This window comes from Oncorhynchus mykiss, chromosome 16, assembly GCF_057628025.1.
Source record: "Oncorhynchus mykiss isolate SJ-2025 chromosome 16, ASM5762802v1, whole genome shotgun sequence".
Lineage (NCBI taxonomy): Eukaryota > Metazoa > Chordata > Actinopteri > Salmoniformes > Salmonidae > Oncorhynchus > Oncorhynchus mykiss.
In genome coordinates this window covers 46,080,320-46,108,281 of record NC_143037.1, presented here as the reverse complement: position 1 = coordinate 46,108,281, position 27,962 = coordinate 46,080,320, and the positions used below count along the sequence as shown (strand labels likewise).

The following is a 27,962-nucleotide window of genomic DNA, read 5'->3' as shown; positions in this document are numbered from 1 at the left end:
GCCAATGAGCTGGGCTTTACAGAGACCCATATCATATAGCAAGGCTTTTCCTTTTGGACAGAAAAATGCAAGATCATGGAGAGTTATGAAAACTGGGTGTTTTGCAAATGTTGAACTTACAATATGGCTACTAATACTGGAAAAGCTAAATCAAAGTCCAAATATACAGATTTGATGATATTCTTGCAGAAAAATGTCATGCAAATGTGTCCTTCACGATTTGCCCAAATGTACCTGGGTGACTTCACACTAACTGTCATGTATCTAGCTCATACTTCAAGTTATCAGCCTGAAATTTACATACAACACATACAATGCTGCCCTCGTGTAGACACCAACCAGAGTGATGGCTAGATTTGGGACCTTTCTGCTGCATTTCAAAATGGTTGTTTTTTCTTTGTATTTTCTTCTACCAGATCTAGTGTTATTCTCCTACATTAAATTGACATTTCCACAAACGTCAAAGTGTTTTCTTTCAAATGGTACCAAGAATATGCATATCCTTGCTTCAGGGCCTGAGCTACAGGCAGTTAGATTTGGGTATGTCATTTAGGCGAAAATTGAAAAAAATGGGGCTATCAGTCACACCACACCCTTACTGTACTCACGTAACCTGTCATTATAAAAGGTGGTGTGGCCTGACACACTGTCTTTTATCCACTCTCACATTTATGTATTTAAAATTATGAGATTGCTATTAATCCTCTTCGGATTACTTTCTTATGGAATTACAATTCTTCAACGACTTGAGGTACAGTGAGTAGTTGATTTTTATCTAATCTACGCCCCCACTCTCCTGTTATTGTGCCTGCCCATACTAGCTAACTTTTATTGCTTTTTGTGGGCATTTCTTTCCTTGTGTGTAAGGTAGCTAGTTAGCTTCGGGTCTATCCCGTTACCTCATATGATAGCTAGCCTCCTGTGAGCTAAGTTAGCTACTGTAGCTAGTTAGCTTGTTGTACCTGTTGTTGGCGCTTGTTGAACCGCAGTTTCATGCCAGTCCCCGCTTGACTGCCACACCAGCCCATTGATCCAGCATTACCACTCCCCAAGCTTGGAGTTTTGCTGTGATCACAGAGCTCAGGCTGAAGGCTACCAGTCCTCGCTTGATCGAGTCCCCCAACGCCAAGACTGACAATCCACGCTTTACTGTGCCAGTCAGATAGCGTCATATACAGTGCCTTGCGAAAGTATTCGGCCCCCTTGAACTTTGCGACCTTTTGCCACATTTCAGGCTTCAAACATAAAGATATAAAACTGTATTTTTTTGTGAAGAATCAACAACAAGTGGGACACAATCATTAAGTGGAACGACATTTATTGGATATTTCAAACTTTTTTAACAAATCAAACACTGAAAAATTGGGCGTGCAAAATTATTCAGCCCCCTTAAGTAAATACTTTGTAGCGCCACCTTTTGCTGCGATTACAGCTGTAAGTCGCTTGGGGTATGTCTCTATCAGTTTTGCACATCGAGAGACTGAAATTTTTTCCCATTCCTCCTTGCAAAACAGCTCGAGCTCAGTGAGGTTGGATGGAGAGCATTTGTGAACAGCAGTTTTCAGTTCTTTCCACAGATTCTCGATTGGATTCAGGTCTGGACTTTGACTTGGCCATTCTAACACCTGGATATGTTTATTTTTGAACCATTCCATTGTAGATTTTGCTTTATGTTTTGGATCATTGTCTTGTTGGACGACAAATCTCCGTCCCAGTCTCAGATCTTTTGCAGACTCCATCAGGTTTTCTTCCAGAATGGTCCTGTATTTGGCTCCATCCATCTTCCCATCAATTTTAACCATCTTCCCTGTCCCTGCTGAAGAAAAGCAGGCCCAAACCATGATGCTGCCACCACCATGTTTGACAGTGGGGATGGTGTGTTCATGGTGATGAGCTGTGTTGCTTTTACGCCAAACATAACGTTTTGCATTGTTGCCAAAAAGTTCAATTTTGGTTTCATCTGACCAGAGCACCTTCTTCCACATGTTTGGTGTGTCTCCCAGGTGGCTTGTGGCAAACTTTAAACAACACTTTTTATGGATATCTTTAAGAAATGTCTTTCTTCTTGCCACTCTTCCATAAAGGCCAGATTTGTGCAATATACGACCTATTGTTGTCCTATGGACAGAGTCTCCCACCTCAGCTGTAGATCTCTACAGTTCATCCAGAGTGATCATGGGCCTCTTGGCTGCATCACTGATCAATCTTCTCCTTGCAATTACGCAGGTACTTTCCTGAAACGGGTGACACAAACAACTGGATTCATTATCCCTTTCATGCCCTGCCTCCAGTCCACTTACCGATATCTGAACAAGAGAGCCTCATCAAAATTGCGACAAGCAGTCCTGTGAAAATGTAATTTAATCAGAAGCTACTGCCTGTCACGTTCGTTGAAAGGAGTAGACCAAGGCGCAGCGGGAGTAGAGTTTCACATATTTTAATAAACTGAAACTCACCAAAAACAAAACAATAAAACACAAACGAAATGTGATACTACTGGTGTGCACTCAGGCAACTAAATGTAGACAAGATCCCACAAACACAAATGCGGAAATGGCTACCTAAATATGATCCCCAATCAGAGACAACGAAAAACAGCTGCCTCTGATTGGGAACCATATCAGGCCACCATAGAAATACAATATCACCTAGATGACCCACCCAAGTCACTATCACGCCCCAACCAACACAGAGAATAAACAGCTTACCCCCTCCCGGTGAGCTGTGGTGGGTGGGAAGTACCCACTACGCTCGCAGATACGTCTTCCTCCATGGCGGCTCTGGTGCGGGGATCATCGCCGGATTCTCCGGACCGTGGGTCGTCGCTTGAAGCACCGGACAGTGGATCGTCACCGGAGGCACCGGACAGTGGATCGTCACCGGAGGCTCCGGACCGTGGATCGTCGCCTGAGGCTCCGAACTGAGAACCCCTGCTGAAGGCTCTGGACCGCAGATTGTCGCTGGAGGCTCCTCCACACCATCACACCTCCTCTTCCATGCTTCATGGTGGGAACCACACATGCGGAGATCATCTGTTCACGTACTCTGCGTCTCACAAAGACACAGGGGTTGGAACCCAAAATCTTTTTTTTTGTTAATTCATCAGACCAAAGGACAGATTTCCACCAGTCTAGCGTCCATTGCTTGTGTTTCATGGCCCAAGCAAGTCTCTTCTTATTATTGGTGACCTTTGGTAGTGGTTTCTTTGCAGCAATTTGACCATGAAGGCCTGATTCACACAGTCTCCTCTGAACAGTTGAGATGTGTCTGTTACTTGATCTCTGTGAAGCATTTATTTGGGCTGCAATCTGGGGTGCAGTTAACTCTAATGAACATATCCTCTGCAGCAGAAGTAACTCTGGGTCTTCCTTTCCTGTGGTGGTCCTCATGAGAGCCAGTTTCATCAAAGCGACTGAATTTGAAGAAACTTTCAAAGTTCTTGAAATTTTGTGGATTAACTGACCTTCATGTCTTAAAGTAGTGATGGACTGTCATTTCTCTTTGCTTATTTGAGCTGTTCCTGCCATAATATGGACTTGGTCTTTTACCAAATATGGCTATCTTCTGTTTACCACTCTTACCTTGTCACAACACAACTGATTGGCTCAAACGCGTTAAGGAAAGAAATTCCCCAAAGAACAAGGCATACCTGTTAATTGAAATGCATTCCTGGTGAATACCTCATGAAGCTGGTTGAGAAAATGCCAAAAGTATGGAAAGCTGTCATCAAGGCAAAGGGTGGCTACTTTGAAGAATCTCAAATAACACTTTTTTGGTTACTACATGATTCCATGTGTTATTTCATGGTTTGATGTCTTCACTATTATTCTACAATGTAGAAAATAGTAAAAATAAAGAAAAACCCATGGAATGAGTAGCTGTGTCCAAACCTTTGACTGGTACTGTATGTTTCTACTGTTTTCTTCCCCAAAGAAAAGTTGTTTGTGTTGTTTGTGTTGAAGATGAGAGAATACAAACATCTGAGCCTTGTGCCACCACAAAGAGGAACTTTAATCCCTTCAGTGAACAGGCTTTCTTTTTTTTAACATTATCTTTATTTTAATGATCTTGATTGTATTTCATCTATCCCTGAACCTGATTTAGCTTTGAGCCTATTGGCAGATTTATTCAACACTATTGTGGATAATTGCCACGCTGTATAATGATAGGAGACAGGAGCAGGAATGCCTAATATTTTTTATTTTATTTCTCCACACAAAATAAATTACATAATGAAAATGACAGGGACGAAGCCCAAAACAAACACGTGTGTGTATATATATATATATAACACAGGGATGTAACCTAAACAAAAGAGCGAGGTGTAAACCTATAAATAACACGCGACAAGATCAGTGATGCCTTGAAGGCCGGTGACGTAGACCTCGGAGCTGGTGAACGGAATGAGCAGCAGTACCGGGATCCGTGACAATAATCATGTTCCCTTCAAAAAAATGAAGGGTTAAAGGTAGATCGAATGCCTGGTACACTCTGGAATGATCAAAGTCATTCATAAAAGAGATGATGCTTGGGTTAAGGCCAGGAACACAGGCTTAGGTCCGGACTGGCATGCTTTTAAACTCTCAAGGATCTCTATAGATCGGTGTCCCACCCTCGGGAAGGTTGAGCTAATGTGCGCTAATTTGATTAGCATGACGTTGTAAGAAACAAGAACATTTCACCGGACATAAACATATCTAATATTGGCAGAAAGCTTAAATTCTTGTTCATCTAACGGCAATGTCCAATTTACAGTACCTATTACAGTGAAATAATATGGACCAAAGTAACAAATACTTAATATTTATTTTCCACCATAATTTGCAAATGAATTCATTAAAAATCCTACAATGTGATTGTCTTACAGGCCTCTCTCATCTTTTTAAGTGGGAGAACTTGCACAATTGGTGGCTTGACTAAATACGTTTTTGCCCTACTGTAAATGTGATATCTCCATTGTTTTATTTGTTTCAAATGTGCTAATATTGCTTAAAGTCTGTATTTGCTTCGTCATTACTGGGTATTGGTGTGTCGCTTGATGAGGGGAAAAAACGATTTAATCCGTTTTAGAATACGGCTGTAACATAACAAAATTTGAGCAGACGTGACAGGAGCAGACGTGACAGTGACCAGTGTTCAATGACTATGTACATAGTGCAGCAGTCTCGAGTGCAGGGTAGGGTACAGAGTGGTAGCTGGCTAGAAAAGTGACTAAGGTTTAGGACAGGGTACTGGGCTAGTGGTGACTTTTTAACAGTATAATAGATGAACTTCATGACGATGAGCTCCTGCATATGCTCCAGTGTTAAAGTTGCCCTCCAGTGGCCACCACCACTCCTACGGCTGCATCTGCTGATCAATAAGGAATAACCCTATGTCAAGGAGGTCTGAATGTTTTTTATGCCTGTAGAGCCTTAGAGAACACAGAATTCTCCACAATATACATAAACTAATGACAACACCATCTATATTGCTCAATGACACCAATATATCCAAATGCTTCAAACCGAGGAGCAAATAAAAGTTGATCGACTCAAGCAAACCAGCCATGAGGTCAACCTGTGCAGGAGAGGAAGCCAAGCAATAATGTGCAACTGGATTATTTCATAATAATGACATCTTTCTTGTTATAGCGTTTTCTTTCTTGTTATAATGAGTTATTCAATTATTACGTAGTAGCGTGATCTCATCTCGGAATAATGACATAAAAAAATATTTTTCTGAGTGGCAGCAATACGCTACCGACCGTACATTTACTATTATTCTATTTTGTTTCATATATTCTCTGGGCAGTTTGTCAGTCATTATACAAGTCGTCCTGCCGTCCTGTACCGGTCATGGCGCCCAGCCAACATTTGGACCCCCTCCATAAGACCACAAAGTAATTGCTTGTGCCTACCAATGGAGGCTCCTTGGGAGGAGATGGCGTTGCACCGCTGGCCCGGGTCTGCTGGGTCAGTCATGGCCAGTTCGTACGATCAGGTATGAAGGTAAGACCCAGATGCAGACTGTTGAAGTAACCATGTTTAATACAGCAACAGGGGCAGGCAAATGACAGGTCAAGGCAGGCAGGGGTCAATAATCCAGAGTAGTGGGGCAAAGGTACAGGACAGCAGGCAGGCTCAGGCAGAGTGGTCAGGCAGGCGGGTTCAGACGCAGGACAGGGTCAAAACCAGGAGGATTAGAAACTGAGCGACTGGGGGAAAGGCAGGAGCTGAGACAAACCGCTGGTCGACAAGACAAACAAGACGAACTGGCAACAGACCAACAGAGAACACAGGTATAAATACACAGGGGATAATGGGGAAGATGGGCGACACCTGGAGAGGGGTGGAGACAATCACAAAGACATGTGAAACAGATCCTGGTGTGACAATGATACATGATAATAGACATATAATGAGGTAAGTCTTACAGAAATAAGAATTACACAAAAGCTTTTAAAAAATATGATTTGGATAAAAATTTTCAAGGGCAAATCTAAACTAGGAATTTAATGAAGAATCCTACAAATTGAACGATGGCAATAAACAAAGATAATAAAGTTATCAACTCCAATCTCTTGCCTGTATCCTCAGATTCATAAGTAATGAATTGAGAACTGCAGTGATAGTGCAATCAATGTTCCTTCTATAAGTAGAGCCTGTACTGTGCTGTCAGCATTTCCCTGGCCTAAACAGCCTGAGGGAACCTCAAGTGAGCCCAGAGAAAGTTCATGGAGAGGCCAGTTTTAATTGCACTACAAGGGGTAATTTAACCCTTATTTTACATTCAAGACTCCCCTTTCTTTGCTCATTATCTTATTATTGTTCACTTACGGACAAGTGGTACAAAGAATGGTCTGAATTATAAGCAGTTCTGTAAATTAAGCATGAAGGTCATGTGTACCATTGTTTTCCTTCATATGCTTCAAAATGGTTATTGAGTGACTAGTGATGCCTTTACAAGCTGCATTTCCTGCGTACTGAGACCTTTACAAAGAGGATTATCTTTGATTGACTTTCACCAGCATCTATCAGTCTCAAGACATTCAATTAATTGTAATGTGAAGAACTATAACTATCATACTATGACATTTTTAATTTGATTTTGTTATTATGTATTGAGGATATGGCAACACAAATAGCTGTATGGATATTACACTGTCCACTCAAAGCCAGTCGGTCTTTGGATCAAGACAGCCAGCATATTCCAAGACAAATAAAAAGACAAATCAAACAGCAAGGCACATCATTAAATGCCATACCACTATCTAAAAATAGATGTCTCACGCATCAGAAGCTTTTAAGTGGATTAACAGTGGGAAGTGGGCATGAATATATGCACACATGTTCTACATCAAGATAAGGTTTGACAAGCCTTGAGGCAGAGACTTTATCTAAATAAATATGTATTTCCAAGCTGGGCCCTGGCTAGGAGAAAGCCCATGATAATGAGGCCTGGTTTGGTTGCAAGCCAGGTATTCATTAGACAATGTGAGACTTTGACCACCCACCCAAAGACATGATGGAGGAGGCTGGAATGATTCACTGAATATATTCAGAAGACGAGACAATACACCATCTGATGAAATAATTCTTAAAGGCCCACTGCAGTCAAAAACATGATTTGCCTGTGTTTTATATACTGCCTGTGTTTTATATACTGTTCAAAAGTTTGGGGTCACTTAGAAATGTCCTTGTTTTTGAAAGAAAAGCAATATTTTGAGTGTTTTCTAATGATCAATTAGCCTTTTAAAATGATAAACTTGGATTAGCTAACACAGGAGTGATGGTTGCCGATAATGGGCCTCTGTACGCCTATTTAGATATTCCTTTAAAAACCTGCCGTTTCCAGATGAATAGTCATTTACAACATTAACAATGTCTACACTGTATTTCTGATCAATCTGATGCTATTTCAACAATTCATTTTTCAGGAGGACCGATTGGAGTAATGGCTACCTCTGTATTTTACGCGAGAATCTCTCACTTATGCACTTATGCAATGTGGCTGCCTACAGCTATTCTTCAACAGAAATGCGTAAAACTAGGTCACAATGCTGTAGACACCTTGGGGAATATGTAGAAAGCGTAAGCTCGTTGATGGTACATTCACAGCTGAATAGGGAGTCATTGGAACGCAGCGCTTTCAAAACCTGGGGCACTTCCGGATTGGATTTTTCTCAGGCTTTCGCCTGCAACATCAGTTCTGTTATACTCACAGACAATATCTTTACAGTTTTGGAAACGTTGGAGTGTTTTCTATCCAAAGCTGTCAATTGTATGCATATTCTAGCATCTTTTCCTGACCGAATATCCTGTTTAAAACGGGAACGTTTTTTTTTCAAAAATGAAAATACTGCCCCCTAGTACCAAGAGGTTTTTAAGTATTTGTGGGTTTGCAAAACACCAGTCTCAACAGTGAAGAAGCGACTCTGGGATGCTGGCCTTCTTGGCAGAGTTCCTCTGTCCAGTGTCTGTGTTCTTTTGCCCATTTTAATCTTTTATTTTTATTGGCCAGTCTGAGATATGGCTTTTTCTTTGCAACTCTGCCTAGAAGCCAGCATCCCAGAGTCGCCTCTTCACGGTTGACGTTGAGACTGGTGTTTTGCAGGTACTATTTAATGAAGCTGCCAGTTGAGGACTTGTGAGGTGTCTGTTTCTCAAACTAGACACTAATGTACTTGTCCTCTTGCTCAGTTGTGCACCGGGGCCTCCCACTCCTCTTTCTATTCTGGTTAGAGCCAGTTTGCACTGTTCTGTGAAGGGAGTAGTACACAGTGTTGAACGAGATTTTCAGTTTCTTGGCTATTGAAAGGGAGGGGGCGCTTCTAATAAATAAAATGTATATTTTATAACAAAAGCATAACTAAATGTTGACAATTCATGCGTGCAATGTGGTTTAATTTGCAACATATTTTCTCAATTTAAATAAGAAAGAATAGCCCATAACTGCATGATGCAGATTCAAGCAATAGCATGAAGATGACACCAAAAAAAATGATTGTTAAGGATAAATATGGTGATAAAAAAAAATATATCCAGTAGTTTTAGGTTTTAGCTACATTGTATGTAACCACACGTTGTGAATGTCACACTGTGCCAACTACTGTATCCAATGAGGAGCATTTGGCACAGGGTGAGTGCAATATGTGTTACTTGGGACGTCCATACCCTAAAACGTAACCCTAACCCCTACCCTGACCCAAAAAGCAACCATTACATAATCCTAACCCTTACCTTAATCCTTTTAAATGTTAGCTTCAATGGGGTATGGACTTTCAAAGGATCCCGTATAGCACAGGCCTTTGGCACAGTAGGTGGCAGCATTTGTTTGTGTGGACCGTCACTATACCGAAGAAGAAGAAGAAGAAGAAGAAGAAGAAGAAGAAGCACGTTTGGAGGCTGTACCAGAGAGGAAGAGTCGAAGCGAGAGGGATAACTGGGGCCAAAATGTATCATCTCCAGCAGGTGGCGGTTTTTCGTTATTTTCACTCACCAAGCGAGGAGTTTTTGTGTGGTCAATGTGTGTCGAATTTGGTGAACAACACATGTAATGGCTTATGTGCTACGTGTACCTTATTTGATCAAATATACGTTTCGTAATGATTGGGGTTGTTACGATTGTACTGATATAAGTAGGAGAGGTGACATTTTATTTGGGAGTTGTGCCTGGTCGTCACTAGTTACCATAGCCACAAAGTCGTCTTCCTAACATTTGTCACGCTGCTGACCTTATGCCTAACCCTAACTTTAAATGAAGACGAAAAAGTACATGTATTTTATTTTATTCATCTTTACAATATAGCCATTTTGACTATCTGGCTTTGGTTACCAGTGGAAACAGTTGTACCTGTTGTTCACATGCTTCTGCCCTCTCATTGGCTAGAAGGATCCCACCTGATCTCGCCTCCTGCCTTCCATTTTTGAATACGTTTATTTTCATGGTTAGAGCGGCCACTAGAGTATCTGGAAAATACAATGTATAAACTGTGGCTGTCCCAATTCTTCACACGACGCGGAATCATGGCGCAGATAACTGGAGAAGGGAAGCAACAGCAAAGTTTATTTTCAGATAGGAAATGTAAACAAATGTAAAGCTTTTAAAACTATAACCCATACGTTGACTAGAATACGTTACATTTGGTAAGTGTATTTACTTAATGTTTTATATATTTTATGTCTGCGAAGAAGGTTTTTCCTCGATGGAAAGGAGACCGTCGTGATTGGACTGTACACTGACATTAAATAATAATGGAGTTCTACGTGATATAGGAGGTGGTATATGCTGTTATATCGCATAAACAAAGACACGGGTAACTCGTAGGATACCTGTCCATCTTGAATAGTTTCCCTTGTTTATAATGAACAGAATCTAATGCGGATTAGGCCTACTCAGGGGTGACATGCACCCCCAAAATCGGAGGGGGCACAAAGTGAATGCCTGTGGTAGCCCCTGTCCATAAATTTGATATTTTTTCATTCAAACACCTGAAACAGCTTTTTCTTGCAATGTAGAGCAATAATCATTATGCCCAATTCTATGCCTGTATCCTGGTTATTTTTTTTTTTAAAGAAACTAAATATGCATCTCTGCTAAAAATTGGGTAAAATATTTAAAGGAATTTCAGTGTTTTCAGTAACGTTACATTTAGCAGGGTTCGTGTTAAAACAATTCTGCGTTTTTCACTCACAAAAAAATACAAAACACACAAAATATCTTATACAATATTTCTTATTGTAATTTCTGCTCTGCATCAGACTCATTTTGTGTTTCAGTTACACTTCTCCACTCTGAGAATTCACCAACAGGCATTCTATCAGCAGACAGAGCTCTGATTGATGTGTAGCTACTTTTCTCTCAGTGTAACCTGCATTTCTTTGATAAAATGCAAGATTGATTTCAACCAAAATACTAGGAAATGTAGCTGGCTACATTTTTTCTAGGATGCACATTAGAAAATGTGCATCGTTTTTTTGCAAAAGATACCCTGCCTTTTCATTGTAAACTCATGTGTGGCTGCTAGCCAACAGCGTTGCACATCTGTTGTCATCTGATGAAAATTAAGCTATTTTCAGCCGAATGTGTTCTACTAATGTATTATCTGTCATGAAAACTATAGTTGCACGCCCATGATCACTATTGAAGCAACAAAAAAAAAACTTTTGACATTCAATATAGAACACAGGAGAAATGGTTTAAAACACCATTTGTTTTCTGAAGGTCTGAGTTTTGAAAATGCAGATTTCTGAACTCTTAACGCGACCTCTGCGTTTTAGTTATTGCTTGCCTTTCTAAAGTCTACCAACCTTGCCAGCAGGCATGCCAGCTGAGATAGTTAGACAAGCTAGTTGCCTAAAGTTCAGACTGTTACCGTGGTTACTCTGTGGATTTTCAGTCTAAAGTCGCCTTACAAAAGATGCTATAGTCTCTATAAGGCAGAATGTTGAATAACCTGTATTATTATTATTGGCGGTAGGAGGTGGAGACAGGGTATCCACAGGAAAGTGTTTACCCCACTTTTTGTGACGCCGGTAGGTTCTGTCGCTTATATTTTCAATCTCTTGACGCATTGCACCTGGTGCACAATATTACACTTTTCAAACCAAGACGTTTTTCCGCCAACTGTAGCATCCCGCCAACTTTTTGTCAACTTTTCTTTATAAATTAAAGGTATTGCCGGAGACAAAGCCTTTACTTTTATTTCTGCCAACCGATCTAGTCATTATTGCGGTAAAGTTCTGCCTACGGTTTAGTATAAAATGCAGCCTTAATGCTTAATTGGTATGTACTACGTTCTTAAGCTCTGAATGGTTGCTAGGCATGTTACTTCATCCATCTCTTCACATAGCCCACCCCAAGCACTGTTTTCTTAACCACAACTGGATGGATCCATAAATAATTACTGTGTGGAATCAATTTCACAGAATTATGAAAATATTGGAACAAAGTAGGCTATAGCAATTGAAGGCATCAAATTGTTGTTTACTGAAACTCCCAAAGTCATCCAATTGCTATAGTACATTTGAAGCAATAGCCTACCTGCGTGTGGTCAACTATTCCAGCACCGTTTCACGCTGCTTTGAGACAAGCATGGGGACTCTTCTTGATCAATCAATCAATGTCAGATTTTTATTTTCACTGATTCTCTGTTTGAATATTTGTTAGCTAGCATTTCTACAGCCTAATTGTAGCCTAAGTTGAAGTGAGTGCTGCTCATGATCATCTTGTCTAGTTGGCTCATTTATTATCACTGATCAGAACATTTTGCCAGCATGTTATGTAGCTTAACAAGTGGATTATTTTGCTCTTCACCTGCAGTAGTTTAGTAGCCTAGGCCTTCTCCCGACCAAAAGCCTGTGACTTGTCTTAAGCAATCCAATGTGATTTTAACTGAATCGCTGTCTGTATATTTGGTTAATTCTCTGAGTGGGCAAATAAGGGGAGGTGGTATTGCTAGTCTTTTGTTTGCTCATCTATCACTGATCAGAAACATTTAACATGGAATAACATAGTCTAAATCAAGTGAAGGCCTATTATTTTACTTGATTGCGTAAAGGCAACTCCAAAAGCCTGCAGAGGTTGTGAAATATGAATACCAGACTCGCATGCTTTTGAAAAGATAGATTGATTTTATTTTATTTCGGTATCATGATGAAGGTACTTTCAATGTAACACCCTATGCTTACTTCCTAACAAAGCGGAGTGAGAGTATAGTTTAAAAAAATGTATTTAACCTTTATTTAACTAGGCAAGTAGGTTAAGAACACATTCTTATTTATAATGACAGCCTACCAGGGAATAGTGGGTTAACTGCCATCTTCAGAGGCAGAACAATTTTTATCTTGTCAGCTCAGGGATTTGATCCAGCAACCTTTCGGTTACTGGCACAACACTCGAACCACTAGGCTACCTGCCGTCCTTAAGAGAGTAGGAAAGCGATGAAACGTGGCTCAAAGAACATGGGCTTGCCTTGGGCTCTATTTCCAAATATCACTTTTTATATGACAGCGTTTCCACACGTTGCCATGACGCAAGTTGTTTGGGAAAAATATTTGTATTTGACTCTGTTATATTTCATTATATAATATAGCCTACTATTAAATGCTGTGTGTGCGACTGCGATCAGGGTAGCCTAAGTGTGTCTTGTCTGTTTAATGAACAAAATAACTTTTGATTTCATGTGCTTGGGGCACAGACCAGTAACATAATTCATTTCAAAATATCCCATTCTATTCTTTTGAAAATAAATATAATGTTATAATGTTTCTTAGGACCTGCCTAATATGAATCAAAAATGTATTTCCTTGTGACGGTGTATATTCCATGGATTTATTCAAATAGATGTTCACCTACATCGGCCCACGCCTACTCCCATTCCTGAACTTGCGGGCATGTGCACGGGCCATGTAAAATACTTATCCCGGCAAGAATATGGTAAAAATGGGACTGTTAATTGGGCCCTAAAAAACATAGCCTTATATTTTTTACAAGCAACATACTGTAATGTCTGTCTGTAACGAGTATATGTTAACAATAGCCGCATGTAACCGAACGTAGTCGCCCGAAGCACGCTTCCTCGCAATCAGATGGAAGTGTTTGACGTTCGGTTTTTGGTTCGGTTAGGCTCGGCCATATTGTGCAAGTGTTTGTCACGTGTGAATTGCATCAATATTGAAAATAAAAACCGTGAATGCAAACCGATATACAGACCAGCATACTGACGGTTGGGCTGATAACACTTCCCTGTAGATATTTTGTATGAGATTACCTCCGTGATAGAGCCAAAATCGTCAGACAACAGGTAAAGTAAGTTTAAATGAAGTTTGTTCAACATTCTGACTTGTAATGGGACTGTTTGTGAATGTTGAGCCTACATGTTAGAGACAAGTGTGTAAGTATTTCACTCTCAATCTCTAAAAGAGGCTAACAAGCTAGCTACTCTAACCTGATTGATAGCCTGAAATGGCTTCTTGGTAGCTAGTTATGAGATTGGGAGATTGGGAACCTATTTGGGCTAGCTAAAGCCAACTTCATAAAATTGCTAAGTGACTAGGAGCTAGTATTTCATAGAGAGAAAAAAAGTCATAATAAAACAATTAATGTTTATTTTCTTTAACAGGACAAATCTGATTGGGCATGATACCTCTGGGCCTACTGTCTTTACTGGTAGAAAGAAATAAAAAAGATGAATGCTGTGGGGTTTATGATATTGTAGTAATGTGGTCTTGATTCATTTCTTTGTATCATAAATTGAAACACTTGCATGGATTTGGCTTTTACTATGGATTTGGGTTGGTGAACTACATTGTAAACAGAGAGGTTCACTGAAGTCTGAACTGAAAGCAGGGAATTGATCTGTGCTAAAGTATTTCTGTTGCACGTACTGTACATGTGCATTTAGGAGGAACCATTAGCTGTAGATATGACTCTGACTGTGAACATTATTCTAATCCATCACCCACACACTTACATACACAATCTGACCACGCACGCACACACCACTTATGCTGCTGCCATATTATGTATTATTATTTATCCTGCTACCAGTCTCCTAATCCCTGCCAATATCTACCTCAATACTCTAGTATCCCTGCACATTGTAAATTTGGTTCTGGCACAGACCCTGTATATACTGTAGCTTCTCTCTTATTTAATGTGTTTTTTTTTAATTAATTATATTTTGTTATTAGTTATACTTTTTTTATATTGAGTACTGCACTGTTGGGTACGGCTTGCCAGTTAAGTATTTCACTGTACTTGCATGTGATGTGGTGCATGTGACAAGTAGAACATGAACTCGCCTTTTATGGAAAAGTACTTTAAGGTTATAGGTTGGTGAGCAAAGACAATGTGCTATCAGTCAGCATACAAGGCTTTGCCCTCCACCACTCCACCCAGTGTTACTCTTATCTAAGTAGCCCCACCACATTCAGGGCTCAAACTGTTCCCTCTTCTCTCCAGATGGAATGTGAAAAGTGATTGACTGGGTTTGTTGCCTTTTTAAAGCCAGGCTGCACGGGGATCAGCTGTGGAGAACCTGGCTCTTTAGCTCGCTCCACTCTGTTGGTTCTCCAGGCCCCTAGTATGCAGGCCCTGCAGCATCTGTGTTGTCATGGACATTTACCTACCAGGTGCAATATTAGCCTGGTCCCAGCTCAGTTAGTGCCTTCTTGCCAAACCATATGATGTGGCAATTAGAGAGTACTAACAGATCTGCGACCAGGCTTATATTGGCCTGCTGGTGGCTAGTACTTTTTCAAATGTATCCTGGGTTTCTAATCACTGTTCTTTCTTTTTTAAATATTATTTATATCTCAGTTAAAGTGATGACTAGGCACTTTATGGATCCATGATTTTGGTGTTGGTTTTGAACTGAGAGTAATTAGGTTTTGGATTTTGCTTCTTTGGTGTTTACCAGGGCCTACCAGCAGGGGGCCAGCGGAATATGTTGTTGTTTTGGCTGCATAGTGAAGTCGGACCCACTGGAAGGAAAACAGTTCAGTCTGGTTTTGATTTACCCCAACCGTGTACACAGAATAGGCCTAGCTTCCAAATAAACATTTCATAGCTGGATTCGAAGACTTTCTGAAACCACACTTCATAACATAATGACTCTTTTGGCTGTAGGCACACATTCATGGAGATCAATGTACTTCATTCCAGGATCACTGGGGAAGATTATTTTTTTTTTAAAAACATTTTGTTTACGGTTTCACTCTGCGGCTTCAGGATGTGTGCCATATTATGTTTCTAGAAAAATAACCTAAAGAAGACTTTTTCAGGCTGAAGTATGTTCTTAACAAATTGTTTGTGACCATGTGGTCTGACATTTACCTCTTGGTATTTTGAACTGTCAACCCTACAGTCATTGGTGTGAACAAGTGTATTTAGAAGAAAATGACACCTATAGATTAATCTATTACCACTATATTACCAAGCTTAGCTCATCAGCCATTCCCACCCAAGAAAAATAGTCCAGCAACTTATTAGATGACGACTGGCTTTTTATTGAGAACTATGACTGACCGTGTTGACTATCTTAGGGGGTTTCACCAAGGAGGTCATACTTCCTAACTATAGAGCATGATTCAAGTTCCTAGTTCCTGGCCACACTGGCCACTACTGTTATGAAACGTGGTGAGGGTGGTGGCATGTATCGTCCACGTTTGCCAATAAACATAAAATGCTTCCTGTGTGGGTTGGTGGGTAGGTTCTAGTCACATGGTGCCTGATGGTCACAATACTTTCTCTGTATTCCTCTCCTGGTCCTGACATACCAGCCAGTTAGTCCACCGACCCGTGCTCTTTCCTTCCACCCACCTCTGCTCTCTCCCTCGGTCTGAGTGAAGGCTATCGCTTTCACTCTGCTATTCTAGGTTGGTAAACACTACTCGTAAATTGCTTAATACCCCTCTCGGGTCTTTGGAAATCACTTAACCTTACTCTCTATGTGTCCCACAGATATAGTTCTAACATGTATGTTTGTCAAAAAACAGTGTTGTTCATGTACATTTGCAGAGTGCCCAGCAAGCACATAACGTTCTGAGAACCATATCTTTCTTAGAGCTTGGTAAGAGCATGGTTGTCCTATGTTTATTTTGCATTCAACCTTCCCGCAACTTTCTGGCTGCATTGCTGGCTGCATTGTTGAATCCTGGTGTGGAATGTGAGCTGTGTGCTCCGCTGAGGTTCTACGCACTGCGTCTTTTCTTTTTCTCTTCTGGCCCAGGAAGGCCTTTATGAAGCTCATCTCTATAAAGACCTGTGTACTTCAAGTAGGCATGGTTTTCCTGTAATCCCACCTGGAATCATGTTGGATACTAGTAACCATGAATCCATCCCAAAGTTTTTACTGAGCCTTCAGATGACTGGTTGCTGTTGAAGCTCCCCAATGACATAACATGTAGAATAGCATTGATGGCGCATCGACTTCCGTGTCGATGTTCAATATGAATTGTACAATTTGACCGGATAATCGTCTTACAAATAGGCTACGTCTAGAAGATTACAGATTTAAAGGCAACATTAGCGAGAAATAACCTTCCAGTAAAAAAACAGGGGCTTCTATTTAGATGTGTGAATCGTGCGACACTACCGACACAGTGACTCACAGTTTTAAACCAGCTCCTAAAACGTTGTAACATTTTTCTTTTGAGACTCCCTCCTTGTAATGGATGTTCTCCTTATTAGAGCAGACTTATAACTTTTCAGTGCGAAACCAGGGAGCTCTCCTTATGCTGTGGCACGCTAGGTGATTTAATAGTTTTATAACAGTTTTCAGAGAACTGTGAGACTTTCTTTTTTGTCAAGTAGGTATTTCTTGTGTTTGGCCTGGTTAGAACACATGGTAGCTTTAGTCTGTCCTGTGTTTTTAACAAGCTGATTTGTGGGTATTATGACAGGAAGTGCAATGTTTGGGTCTGAAGGTGACTGTCAGCAGGCTAGTGGCAGGCTGGCTGGCTCTAGTTTGACAACTAACTTCGGGGGGGCTGATAGGAGGATGTACGTTAGGCAGACCGAGATATGGGAATGGGAGTTGAGGTAATCCACAACGTATTAGGTGTACTACACACACACACACATACACACACACACACACACACACACACACACACACACACACCCCTCCCCACACAGTGGAAATGGACACTGCCTGTTGGTGTATTTATAGACCCAGAGCTCTCTTTCTTAAACACGGACAGGGAGCTGCTCATAGTCACTGGAGCTGTCCAAATTGCAGTGGTACCTTCTAGAACACAGGCAACTTTTTTCACAGTGTTGTTTTCCTGTTTTAATTTGCCCAGTAGGTCTTATCAGGCAGGGGTTCCTCATCATTTATTTTACTGTAATTTAGCTGGTTCTTATTTGTGTTGAAAATACCACCGGTTTCTGTAAGTAGCTTGCCTTGCAAACACTAACTCTTTTGAATTTTACAGTGTTGCTTATTTATTTAGTTTGTTTTTGGTTTGTAGGATATGTATTAAGAGTATGGTACAGTGAGTGAATCTGTGAATCTGAACCCGTTTAGAAGTGATTGTAAGAGAAATGCTAATGCTGTTTCTGTTTTTCAGATTAACCCAATCTTCTGAGTACAACCTCTTTGAGATATCCAAACAGAGAGATGGAGGGAGGAGTGATGAACAGAGGGGGGTTAGAGGGAGGAGTGATATCTGAGAAGCCAGTGATCCAGACGCAGCCGTCCACGCTGCCCTTCTTCGACACGGCCCACGCCTTCAACCTTCTCCGGGGGATACACGAGCTCCGTGCCGAGCGCAAGTTCTTCGACATCACTCTGTGCGCCGAGGGCCAGGAGTTCCACTGCCACCGCACCGTGTTGGCCGCAGCCAGCACCTACTTCAGGGCCATGTTCGCCGGGACATTGAGAGAGAGCGCCATGGACCGTGTGGTCCTTCACGAGGTGTCTGCTGAACTGCTGGGCCTGCTGGTGGACTTCTGTTATACAGGCCGAGTCACAGTCACCCAGGATAATGTAGATCTTCTGCTGAAGACTGCCGACCTGTTCCAGTTCCCCTCGGTCAAAGAGGCCTGCTGTGCCTTCCTTGAGCAGAGGTTAGACGTCTCCAACTGCCTGGAGATCCAGGACTTTGCCGAGGCCTACGCTTGCCGCGATCTAGCCGTCAGCGCACGCCGCTTTGTCCTCAAGAACATTGTGGATCTGGCCAAAGGCAAGGACTTTGAGCGGTTGCCCTGGAAACGTTTGCTGGAGTTTGTGTCGGACGACGCGCTGTGTGTGGACAAGGAGGAGACGGCCTATCAGATTGCGGTGCGCTGGATCAAAGCAGACCTACAGAGGCGGCTCCACTACTGGCCCGAGCTGCTGCAGCAGGTGAGACTACCCTTCGTGCGCCGGTTTTATCTACTCGCCCACGTGGAGAGTGACCCACTGGTCTACCTCTCCCCCTCCTGCCTGAGAATGGTGAGTGAGGCCCGGAGCTTCCAGTCGTGTGAGTACGACCGCCACGACAGACCCTGCCAGCGCATGCGGCCACGGCCCTCAACCGGACTGGCTGAGATCCTGGTTGTGGTAGGAGGCTGTGACCAGGACTGCGATGAGCTGGTCACTGTGGACTGTTACAACCCTCAGACTGGACAGTGGCGCTATCTGGCTGAGTTCCCTGATCACCTGGGAGGGGGCTACAGTATAGCTGCCCTGGGCAACGATATGTATGTCACAGGTAAGTTGACAATGCCCTGATCATACAGGTATACTTTATAATGGATTTTTGAAAGGTAATAAGTAGTTTTACATGTGACAAAGTATAAAAGGTATTGATTTTACTGGATATAGCAGCATAACATCTTTCTTTTAAGATTTAACACAGGCAATATGTTCAAACACATTATTGTATCCAGCTATAATCTACATTGAGTTTAACTTTACAATGGACTGCAGTGTACATACAGTAAGTGGTTATAGTTGCTGTGTGGTGTCTTAGTCACTCTGTTACCAGAATGCTCTGCAGCTTTCCAGCCATTTTGCATCTTATGAAATAGCAGGCAGGCAGTGTGAGTATAAATAAAACACAGCAGCCAGCTACTCTTGCTATATTTGAGAGAGAAGAGAGTTAAGGTGAGTTAGCTAGGCGGGAGGGGTATGGTGTCCTGCTAAGACTGCAGCAGTGGTCCATGGGCTCATCACTGATAGACAGACCTGGATTCACATGAAATATTTATATATACACAAGATGACTGACACTCTTTAGAGCCACTGTTCCCCCATCTTGGCACTCCCCAACTATTGTAAAAAATATTTTGGAAGATATAGAAATGCAGTTATTAATGTCTACATTTGTTTTTCCACATTTATACTATGATTACCTTAATGCATAGTTTTGAAATTATACTGAGCAGAAATGTAAACGCAACATGCAACATTTAACGAAATTCAACGAAAGGAAATCAGTTAATTGAAATAAATGAATTAGGCCCTAGTCTATGGATTTCACATGACTGGGCAGGGGTGCAGCCATGGGTAGGGCCTGGCTCTCAAGTGGGGAGCCAGGCCCAGCCTATCAGAGCAAAAGAAGAAAAGAGCTTTATTAGACAGAAATACTCCTCCGCAAAACACCAGTCTCAACGTCAACAGTGAAGAGACGACTCCAGGATGCTGGCCTTCTAGGCAGAGTTGCAAAGAAAAAGCAATATCTCAGACTGGCCAATATAAATAAGATGGGCAAAATAACACAGCATCCTGGTGTCGCTTCTTCACTGTTGACGTTGAGACTGGTGTTTTGCGGGTACTATTTAATGAAGCTGCCAGTTGAGGACTTGTGAGAGGTGTCTGTTTTTCAAACTAGACACTAATGTACTTGTCCTCATGCTCAGTTGTGCACCGGGGCCTCCCACTCCTCTTTCTATTCTAGTTAGAGCCAGTTTGCTCTGTTTTGTGAAGGGAGTAGTACACGTCATTGTACGAGATCTTCTGTTTCTTGGCAATTTCTCGCATGGAATAGCCTTCATTTCTCAGAACAAGAATAGACTGACGAGTTTCATTAGAAAGTTATTTGTTTCTGGAAATGTTTTGAGCCTGTAATCGAACCCACGAATGCTGATGTTCCAGATACTCAACTAGTCTAAAGAAGGCCCGTTTTTTATTGCTTTAATCAGGACAACAGTTTTCAGCTGTGCTAAAATAATTACAAAAGTGTTTTCTAATGATCAATTAGTGTTTTAAAATGATGAACTTGGATTAGCTAACACAACGTGCCATTTGGAACACGAGTGATGGTTGCTGATAATGGGCCTATGTACGCCTATGTAGATATTCCATTTTTTTATGTCCAGCTACAATAGTCAATTACAAAATTAACAATGTCTACACTGTATTTCTGATCAATTTGATGTTATTTTATGGGGATAAAACAGTGTTTTTCTTTCAAAAACAATGACATTTCTAAGTGACCCCAAACTTTTGAACGGTAGTGTACATCATTGGTTCAAATACAATTTGAAATCTGTATTATACTTTGAGTATGTATTTGAAGCTGCCTGTAGTGCCTGACATGCAGGTTTTGCCATTTTGGGACTATTGTTTTGTTAAGCCAGACAAGCTCAATCAAGCACAGATAACATATTGTAAGTGATTTTAAATAGTAGGCTACTTGAACCCAGGTCTAAATGAAGGGCAATCATCATCATTACCGAGTGGCCTTCAGGTTCAGGAAAAGACAGTGTTTCCACTGAGAAAATATCCCAAGCCCTCTAACGCTGCCTGTAATGCTGGTCAGTGATAGGGGTCATAAATCATTAGCAGTGGTCTCATACATACCATTGCTGGCAGCAGGATCAGAAGGACCAAATGGCTGTAGCACAGAACACATGGTTGGGAAATGGGCTGGTTTTATGAAAGGTGTCTTCAGGTTGATTTAGTAGGGTACCTTTGATTCAATGCCCTTGTGGCAATATTGTCATTACATCTACAAGGTGAAACTACATAAGGACACAGAATGTGAGTAGAGCACATGGCCAGGAAACTGAAAGAAGATATTGCATTTGATTAAACTATTGAAATTGCATATCCCCATTTAGCTGTTGCGAAAGCAGCAGCTGCTCTTCCTGGGGTCCACACAAAACATGAAACATGACATAATACAGAACTTTAATAGACAAGAACAGCTCAAGGACAGAACTACATCAATTTTAATAAGTCCCACGTAGCCTATATATCAATACGTACACGTATTGTGTATACATCATGGTCAAATTGTTGTGCCATGAGGTGGTGCTTTATCTGTTTTTTGAAACCAGGTTTGCTGTCATTTGAAAAATATGAGATGGAACGGAGTTTCATGCAATAATGGCTCTGTATAATACTGTACGCTTTCTTGAATTTGTTCTGGATTTGTGAAAAGACCCCTGGTGGGATGTCTGGTGGACTCGTAGCATCAGTTTCCAAGTTAATCATCATGTAAAAAAACTGCAAATATTGTGGAGGGCCACTTCCACATAAAGCTGATACTGTCACGCCCTGACCATAGAGCCTTTTTATTCTCTATTTTGGTTAGGTCAGGGTGTGACTAAATCTAGTTTGTTTATTTCTATGTTGGCCTGGTATGGTTCCCAATCAGAGGCAGCTGTTTCTCGTTGTCTCTGATTAGGGATCATATTTAGGCAGCCATTTCCCCACTGTGTTTTGTGGGATCTTGTTTTGAGTCGGTGCATGTTGCACCTCAGTACTGCACGGTCGTTGTTGGTTTCTTGTTTTAAGTTTCACATAATAAAGATGTGGAACTCCAATCACACTGCGCCTTGGTCCGTCTACACACGATCGTGACAGATACCCAGATCTCATGTCAGGTTGACCTCTTGGGAACTTCTGCTCGACCAGCAAAGGGTTTTCAATAAGCACCACAGTGCATTCGGGAAAGTATTCCGACCCCATTACTTTTTCCACATTTTGTTACGTTACAGCCTTGTTCTAAAATTGATGAAATTGATGAGAAAAACAATCTACACACAATACTCCATAATGACGATGCAAAAACAGACTTGACATTTTTGCAAATGTATATAAAAAAATGAAATTACATTTACATTGTCATCAGACCCTCTACTCAGTACTTTGTTAAAGTGCCTTTGGCAGCAATTACAGCTTCAAGTATTTTTGGATATGATGCTACAAGCTTGGCATACCTGTATTTGGGGAGTTTCTCACATTCTTCTCTGCGGATTCTCTCAACTCTGTCAGGTTGGATGGGGAGCGTCGCTGCACAGCTATTTTCAGGTCTCTCCAGAGATGTTTGATCGGGTTCAAGTCCGGGCTCTGGCTGGGCCACTCAAGGACATTCGGAGACTTGTCCCGAAGCCATTCATGTGTTGTCTTGGCTGTGTGCTTAGGGTCATTGTCCTGTTGGAAGGTGAACCCTCGCCCCAGTCTGAGGTCCTGAGCGCACTGGAGCAGGTTTTCTTCAAGGATCTCTCTCTGTACCTTGCTCCGTTCATCTTTCCCCTGGTCTCCCAGTCCCTGCCGCTGAAAAACATCCACACAGCATGATGCTACCACCACCATGCTTCACTGTAGTGATGGTGTCACGTAGTGACGTATATGACGTTTGGCATTCAGGCCACAGGGTCAATCTTGGTTTCGTCAGACCAGAGAATCTTGTTTCTCATAGTCTGAGTCTTTAGGTGCCTTTTGGCAAACTCCAAGCGGGCTGTCATGTGCCTTTTTACTATGGAGTGGCTTCCATAAAGGCCTGACTGGTAGAGTGCTGCAGAGATGGTTGTCCTTCTGGAAGGTTCTCTCATCTCCACAGAGGAACTCTGGTGCTCTGTCAGTGTCTATTGGGTTCTCGTTCACCTCCCTGACTTGTTCACCTCCCTGACTCTAGGAAGAGTCTTGATGGTTCCAAACTTCTTCCATTTAAGAAGGATGGATGCCCTGTGTTCTTGGGGACCTTCAATGCTGCAGAATTGTTTTTGTACCCTTCCCCAGATCTGGGCCTTGACACTCCTGTCTAGGAGCTCTACGGACAATTCCGTCGACCTCATGGCTTGGTTTTTGTTCTGACATGCACTATCAACTGTTGGACCTTTTTTATATATACAGGCATTTCCAAATCATGTCCAATCAATTGAATTTACCACAGGTGGACTCCTAGTTTTAGAAACATCTCAAGGATGATCAATGGAAACTGGATGCACCTGAGTTCAATTTCGAGTCTCATAGCAAAGTGTCTGAATACTTATGTAAATAAGTTATTCATTTATTTATTTTTCAAGACTTTCTAAAGACTTAAAGACATCATGGGGTATTTTGTGTAGATTAAGGGAAATGTTTTATTTAATTCATTTTAGCACAAGGCTGTACAAAATATGGAAAAAATGAATGGGTCTTAGTACTTTCCAAATGCACTGTAGCTACTTGTATTTTTGTGGATCTCTTCCATCTCTGACACCTTTCTCTCCTGTCCTTAGGAGGATCTGACGGTTCGCGACTCTACGACGGCGTGTGGCGCTACAACTCCAGTGTCAATGAGTGGACCGAGGTGTCGCCCATGCTGAAAGCCCGGGAGTACCACAGTTCCTGTGTCCTCAAGGGCCAGCTGTATGTGGTGGCGCCAGACAGCACGGAGCGCTACGACCACGCGCTGGACTGCTGGGAGGCCCTGCCCCCCATGCTGCACGCCATGGACAACTGTTCCACCACCACGTGCAGGGGACGCCTTTACGCCATTGGCTCCATGACCACCACTGGGGAGGATAACATGGCCATCCAGTGCTATGATTCGGAAGCCAATCGATGGACCCTAGTCAACTGTGGCGAGCTGCCGCCGTGGTCCTTCGCTCCCAAAACAGTCACTCTCAATGGGCTCATATACTTTGTCAGGTGAGGAGAATATGGACAGGAATGTGCGACTTTATAAAAAAAAAAAACGTTTTTAATCTCAATGGGATCAACTTTATAACAGTTGGACGAGATAAAAAAAAAAAAAACTCTACATAATGTGGTATTACATACAGGTCAATTATTCTGTTCTAATGTTGAAAAAACTGCCCATCATCAGCAAACAGGCAAAAGGAAGATGAATGCTATATGATTTTGGCTAGGCGTGACATTTCTCACTGTAGAATCTTGCGTTCTAGGGATGACTCGGCAGAGGTCGACGTCTATAACCCTCAGAAGAATGGATGGGACAAGATTAGCCCCATGACACAGGTATGTGACACACTCAAGGTGTTAAGTCTTATGGCTTGACATACTTTTTCCATCAGCCTTGACAATAGTATTTCTTATCAAAATATGTCATGCATGTGTATCTGTAATTGCATTCTCAACTGGTGATCACATTTTTTCCTTCTTCAGGTCCATGTAGGAGGCAGTGTGGCAGCCCTGGGCGGTCGTCTCTTTGTGTCTGGTGGATATGACAACACGTTTGAGCTGTCTGATGTGGTGGAAGCTTTTGACCCCTCAACCCGTACCTGGACCCCCACGGGCCGCCTGCCCCAGCCCACCTTCTGGCATGGCAGTGTCAGTATCTTCCGCCAGTTCATGCCCGCCGTATCCAACACTTTTGAACCCATTGACCTGCCCGAGGCCAACTCCATCCACCTGCACCGACACCACCGCAACCAGGCCCTGCACAACCACAACCTCAATCTCAACCAGAACCACGACGTCAACCCAGTGTAAGACACTACATGGACTAATGGTTCAGGGGATATCATCCTTACTGTTTCAGCCATTAGTGCCATTTTAGGTTTACTGTGAAAACATACACCTCATTATGATACTACAGATAGACAGTAGAAAAACGTTATAGTGCACTCTGCTTATAGTGAATGCGGTTATAGAGATTAACTGCTTATAATGATCAAATTGTCCTGCATGGATGAGATCACTATAGGACTGTCATTACATTACACTGTGTCACTTCTGTGACAGAGCATGTGTGCAGTTGTGTCATCCCCTTGTTATTTACTTGCCTGCCACTCTGTCATAGCTCACGTTCAGTTTGCCTATTATTGACTGGACTAATAGACTGGATGGGTATGAAGGTCTCATGTTGGGGAAAGCACAAGCTGCCCATACATGGGCAGGCAGTAGTAGTGTTTCGTCTTGATTATGCTTGTGTCATTTTACTTTTTTTACATAATCAAGTAACTATGGAGCTGTTTTCCACTTTTCGGTTGTTTAGAGTGAGAGCCAACATCATCCTTCAGAATCAATGGCATGAGCCCATACATTCCAAAAGCCAACACCACCACAAAAAGGTTTTTGAGCACTAAACCAGATTTGATCATCGTTGAGAGATGTATCTGGAGATTTGTCCAGAGCTATACTGCTAGGAACCTGTTATGGAACCATAGGGTGGAATCAGAACATGGTTGCATATGATGCAACTGGGACTGGGCTGATCGATTCCGTAGATGAGTTCTCATTCTATTTCTATATCCCTGTTTTATACCTGGTGCTAACATGGGTCCTTTGTCCTAATCTTGTCTACATTCTGATTGTGCAAACATTTCAAGAAACGTGTCTACACATGATTTTAAAATGTCTGTTATTTGTCCAGGGCAGCAGGTAGCCTAGAGGTTAAGAGCGTTGGGCCAGTAACTGAAAGGTCACTTTTTCAAATCCCTGAGCTGGCAAAGTGGGAAAATCTGCTTTTCTGCCCTTGAGCAAGGCACCAACAATAACAACTGCTCCCCTGGTGCCCTGAATGTTAAGGCAGCCCCCCACACCTCTCTGATTCAGAGAAATGCGTACAACACATCTCGGTTGAATGCATTCAGTTGTGCGAATGTCTAGGTGTCCCCTTTCCCACTGTGTCGGCATTGTGACCAGATTTCCTGGTCCCTTCCTTTTTATACAAATGATTTCATAGCTATTCTTTCAAAATAATATTGATTTATTGTTTGACATGTTGATCTAATCAGTTATAATGGTCCCACCTGTCAATGATTTTAGAGGGCGGAATAATTATTATATAAATGGTTTCTCTGTCCAGATCTGTCTAGACTTGTAGTCAGACACGCATTGTGTCTGAATATCTTACACCTGGAAGTGGGCAGGATGATCTGATCACAATCAGATCACAATGTGTCTTTTAATTATCTACACCTGTCTAAAAATGTGGGCACAATCAGAATGTGGACAAGATCAGGGCAAAGGATGCAGGTATAAATGGGGCTAATGACAATGTTCTATCAGATGCTGATCACCATTTTCCTCTCCCTCATTCGGACTGACTCTGTTTCAGACTTTGTTGGCATGACTACCAATCTAGCCTGCATGAATTACTGGTCATATTTTCTTTGAAGATTGCCTTCATTATATATGCTTTATTTTATTAGAATGGTTTCATTTTATTTATGAAAATGTATGTTTTTATAGTGTTATTTCTGATAATGTTAGTTTTTTCCATTGCAACAGGAGGCACAGGTACATATGAAAATAGATCTTGGTAAAACGACCACTCAACTGGAAGTAATAACACATTCTCAGCTTATTTCTGTAACATTGTTTGACTAAAGTCATTTTTAGTATTGTGTACTTACATGAATGCTATTATGTTTTTTGTGTTTTCTTAGTTTTCATACAAGTCGTTTGTTCAAACATTTTTGTGTTGTAGTGATGTCCTTTACAGTGAGTGTTATCACAATAAAACTGCAGGCAGGACTGTTACTTAATTCTGTTTACTGCTTGACTTGATTTGATGCAAGACAATCCCATTCATTTACATTCACTTCTCACAAACTGACCTATTGGCTTGATTTGTCTCATCACTGATGTACAGTGTAAAAACGCAAACTTAATAACCTTAAATAATTTAAGGTTATTATGTATTTTAAGTATTACATGTAACCTTTTATTTATCAAGGTGAGGACCAGAACAAATTTTAATTTACAATGATGGCCTGGCCAGTGACGACTGGAAGCAGCTTAAGACGAGTTGAAGCTCATTGTCAGACCCCAATGCACAGGCAAAATGAATATGAAGTCCACAGAGTAGGGAAATGTCTTGAGGGGTTTCATAGTCTACTCGGCTGAGTAGGGGCTTCCACCGGGTGAGGTTCTTCTGTACTGCGCAACTCTCCAAGTGTGCCATTCATTTAGACAAACATGGCTACTGCAATGCCCACCGGGCCGGGCACACCACGTCATTTCAACGCAGATAATTGTATAATTGGTTGATAACGTTGATCAATGACATTACAACCTATATTCACCCAGTCTAAAAGACTGGAAAAGTTTTAGTTGGAATTTCCAATGTGTTATCACTATGCTTTTAACCATCTACAAGCACCACCAAATTCCAATGGAAAAACAATGTCTGATTTTTGGTTTAGTTGTCACCCAAATGTCCATCACTACGCTTTCAACCCTTTAAAAGCACATGTCAGATGTTCTGTTTATTTATACAACAGATTGGGTTATCATCTAATAGCAGAACCAAATTACCTAGATTGTGGTTGAGATTACATTAAAAGTAAGTGATCAATGCTGTTCCAAG

At 41.6% G+C, this 27,962-nt stretch overlaps 1 protein-coding gene across 3 annotated transcripts; it reads left to right on the top strand.

The window, feature by feature from the left end:
- Positions 1 to 9,319: 9,319 nt before the first annotated feature.
- Positions 9,320 to 27,138, top strand: LOC110492067 (kelch-like protein 21). Of its 3 annotated transcripts, none has more exons than XM_036946969.2 (5): positions 9,320 to 9,452; positions 18,057 to 19,181; positions 23,923 to 24,334; positions 24,592 to 24,664; positions 24,812 to 27,138. In XM_036946969.2, exons 2-5 carry the CDS (start codon positions 18,107 to 18,109, stop codon positions 25,136 to 25,138), a joined length of 1,887 nt encoding a protein of 628 aa, XP_036802864.1. In that variant the 5' UTR covers positions 9,320 to 9,452; positions 18,057 to 18,106; the 3' UTR covers positions 25,139 to 27,138. The 3 variants fall into 3 exon arrangements, with proteins under 3 accessions (XP_036802864.1, XP_036802862.1, XP_036802863.1); XM_036946967.2 differs by lacking the exon at positions 9,320 to 9,452 and adding an exon at positions 9,910 to 10,127; XM_036946968.2 differs by lacking the exon at positions 9,320 to 9,452 and adding an exon at positions 17,635 to 17,876.
- Positions 27,139 to 27,962: the final 824 nt, after the last annotated feature.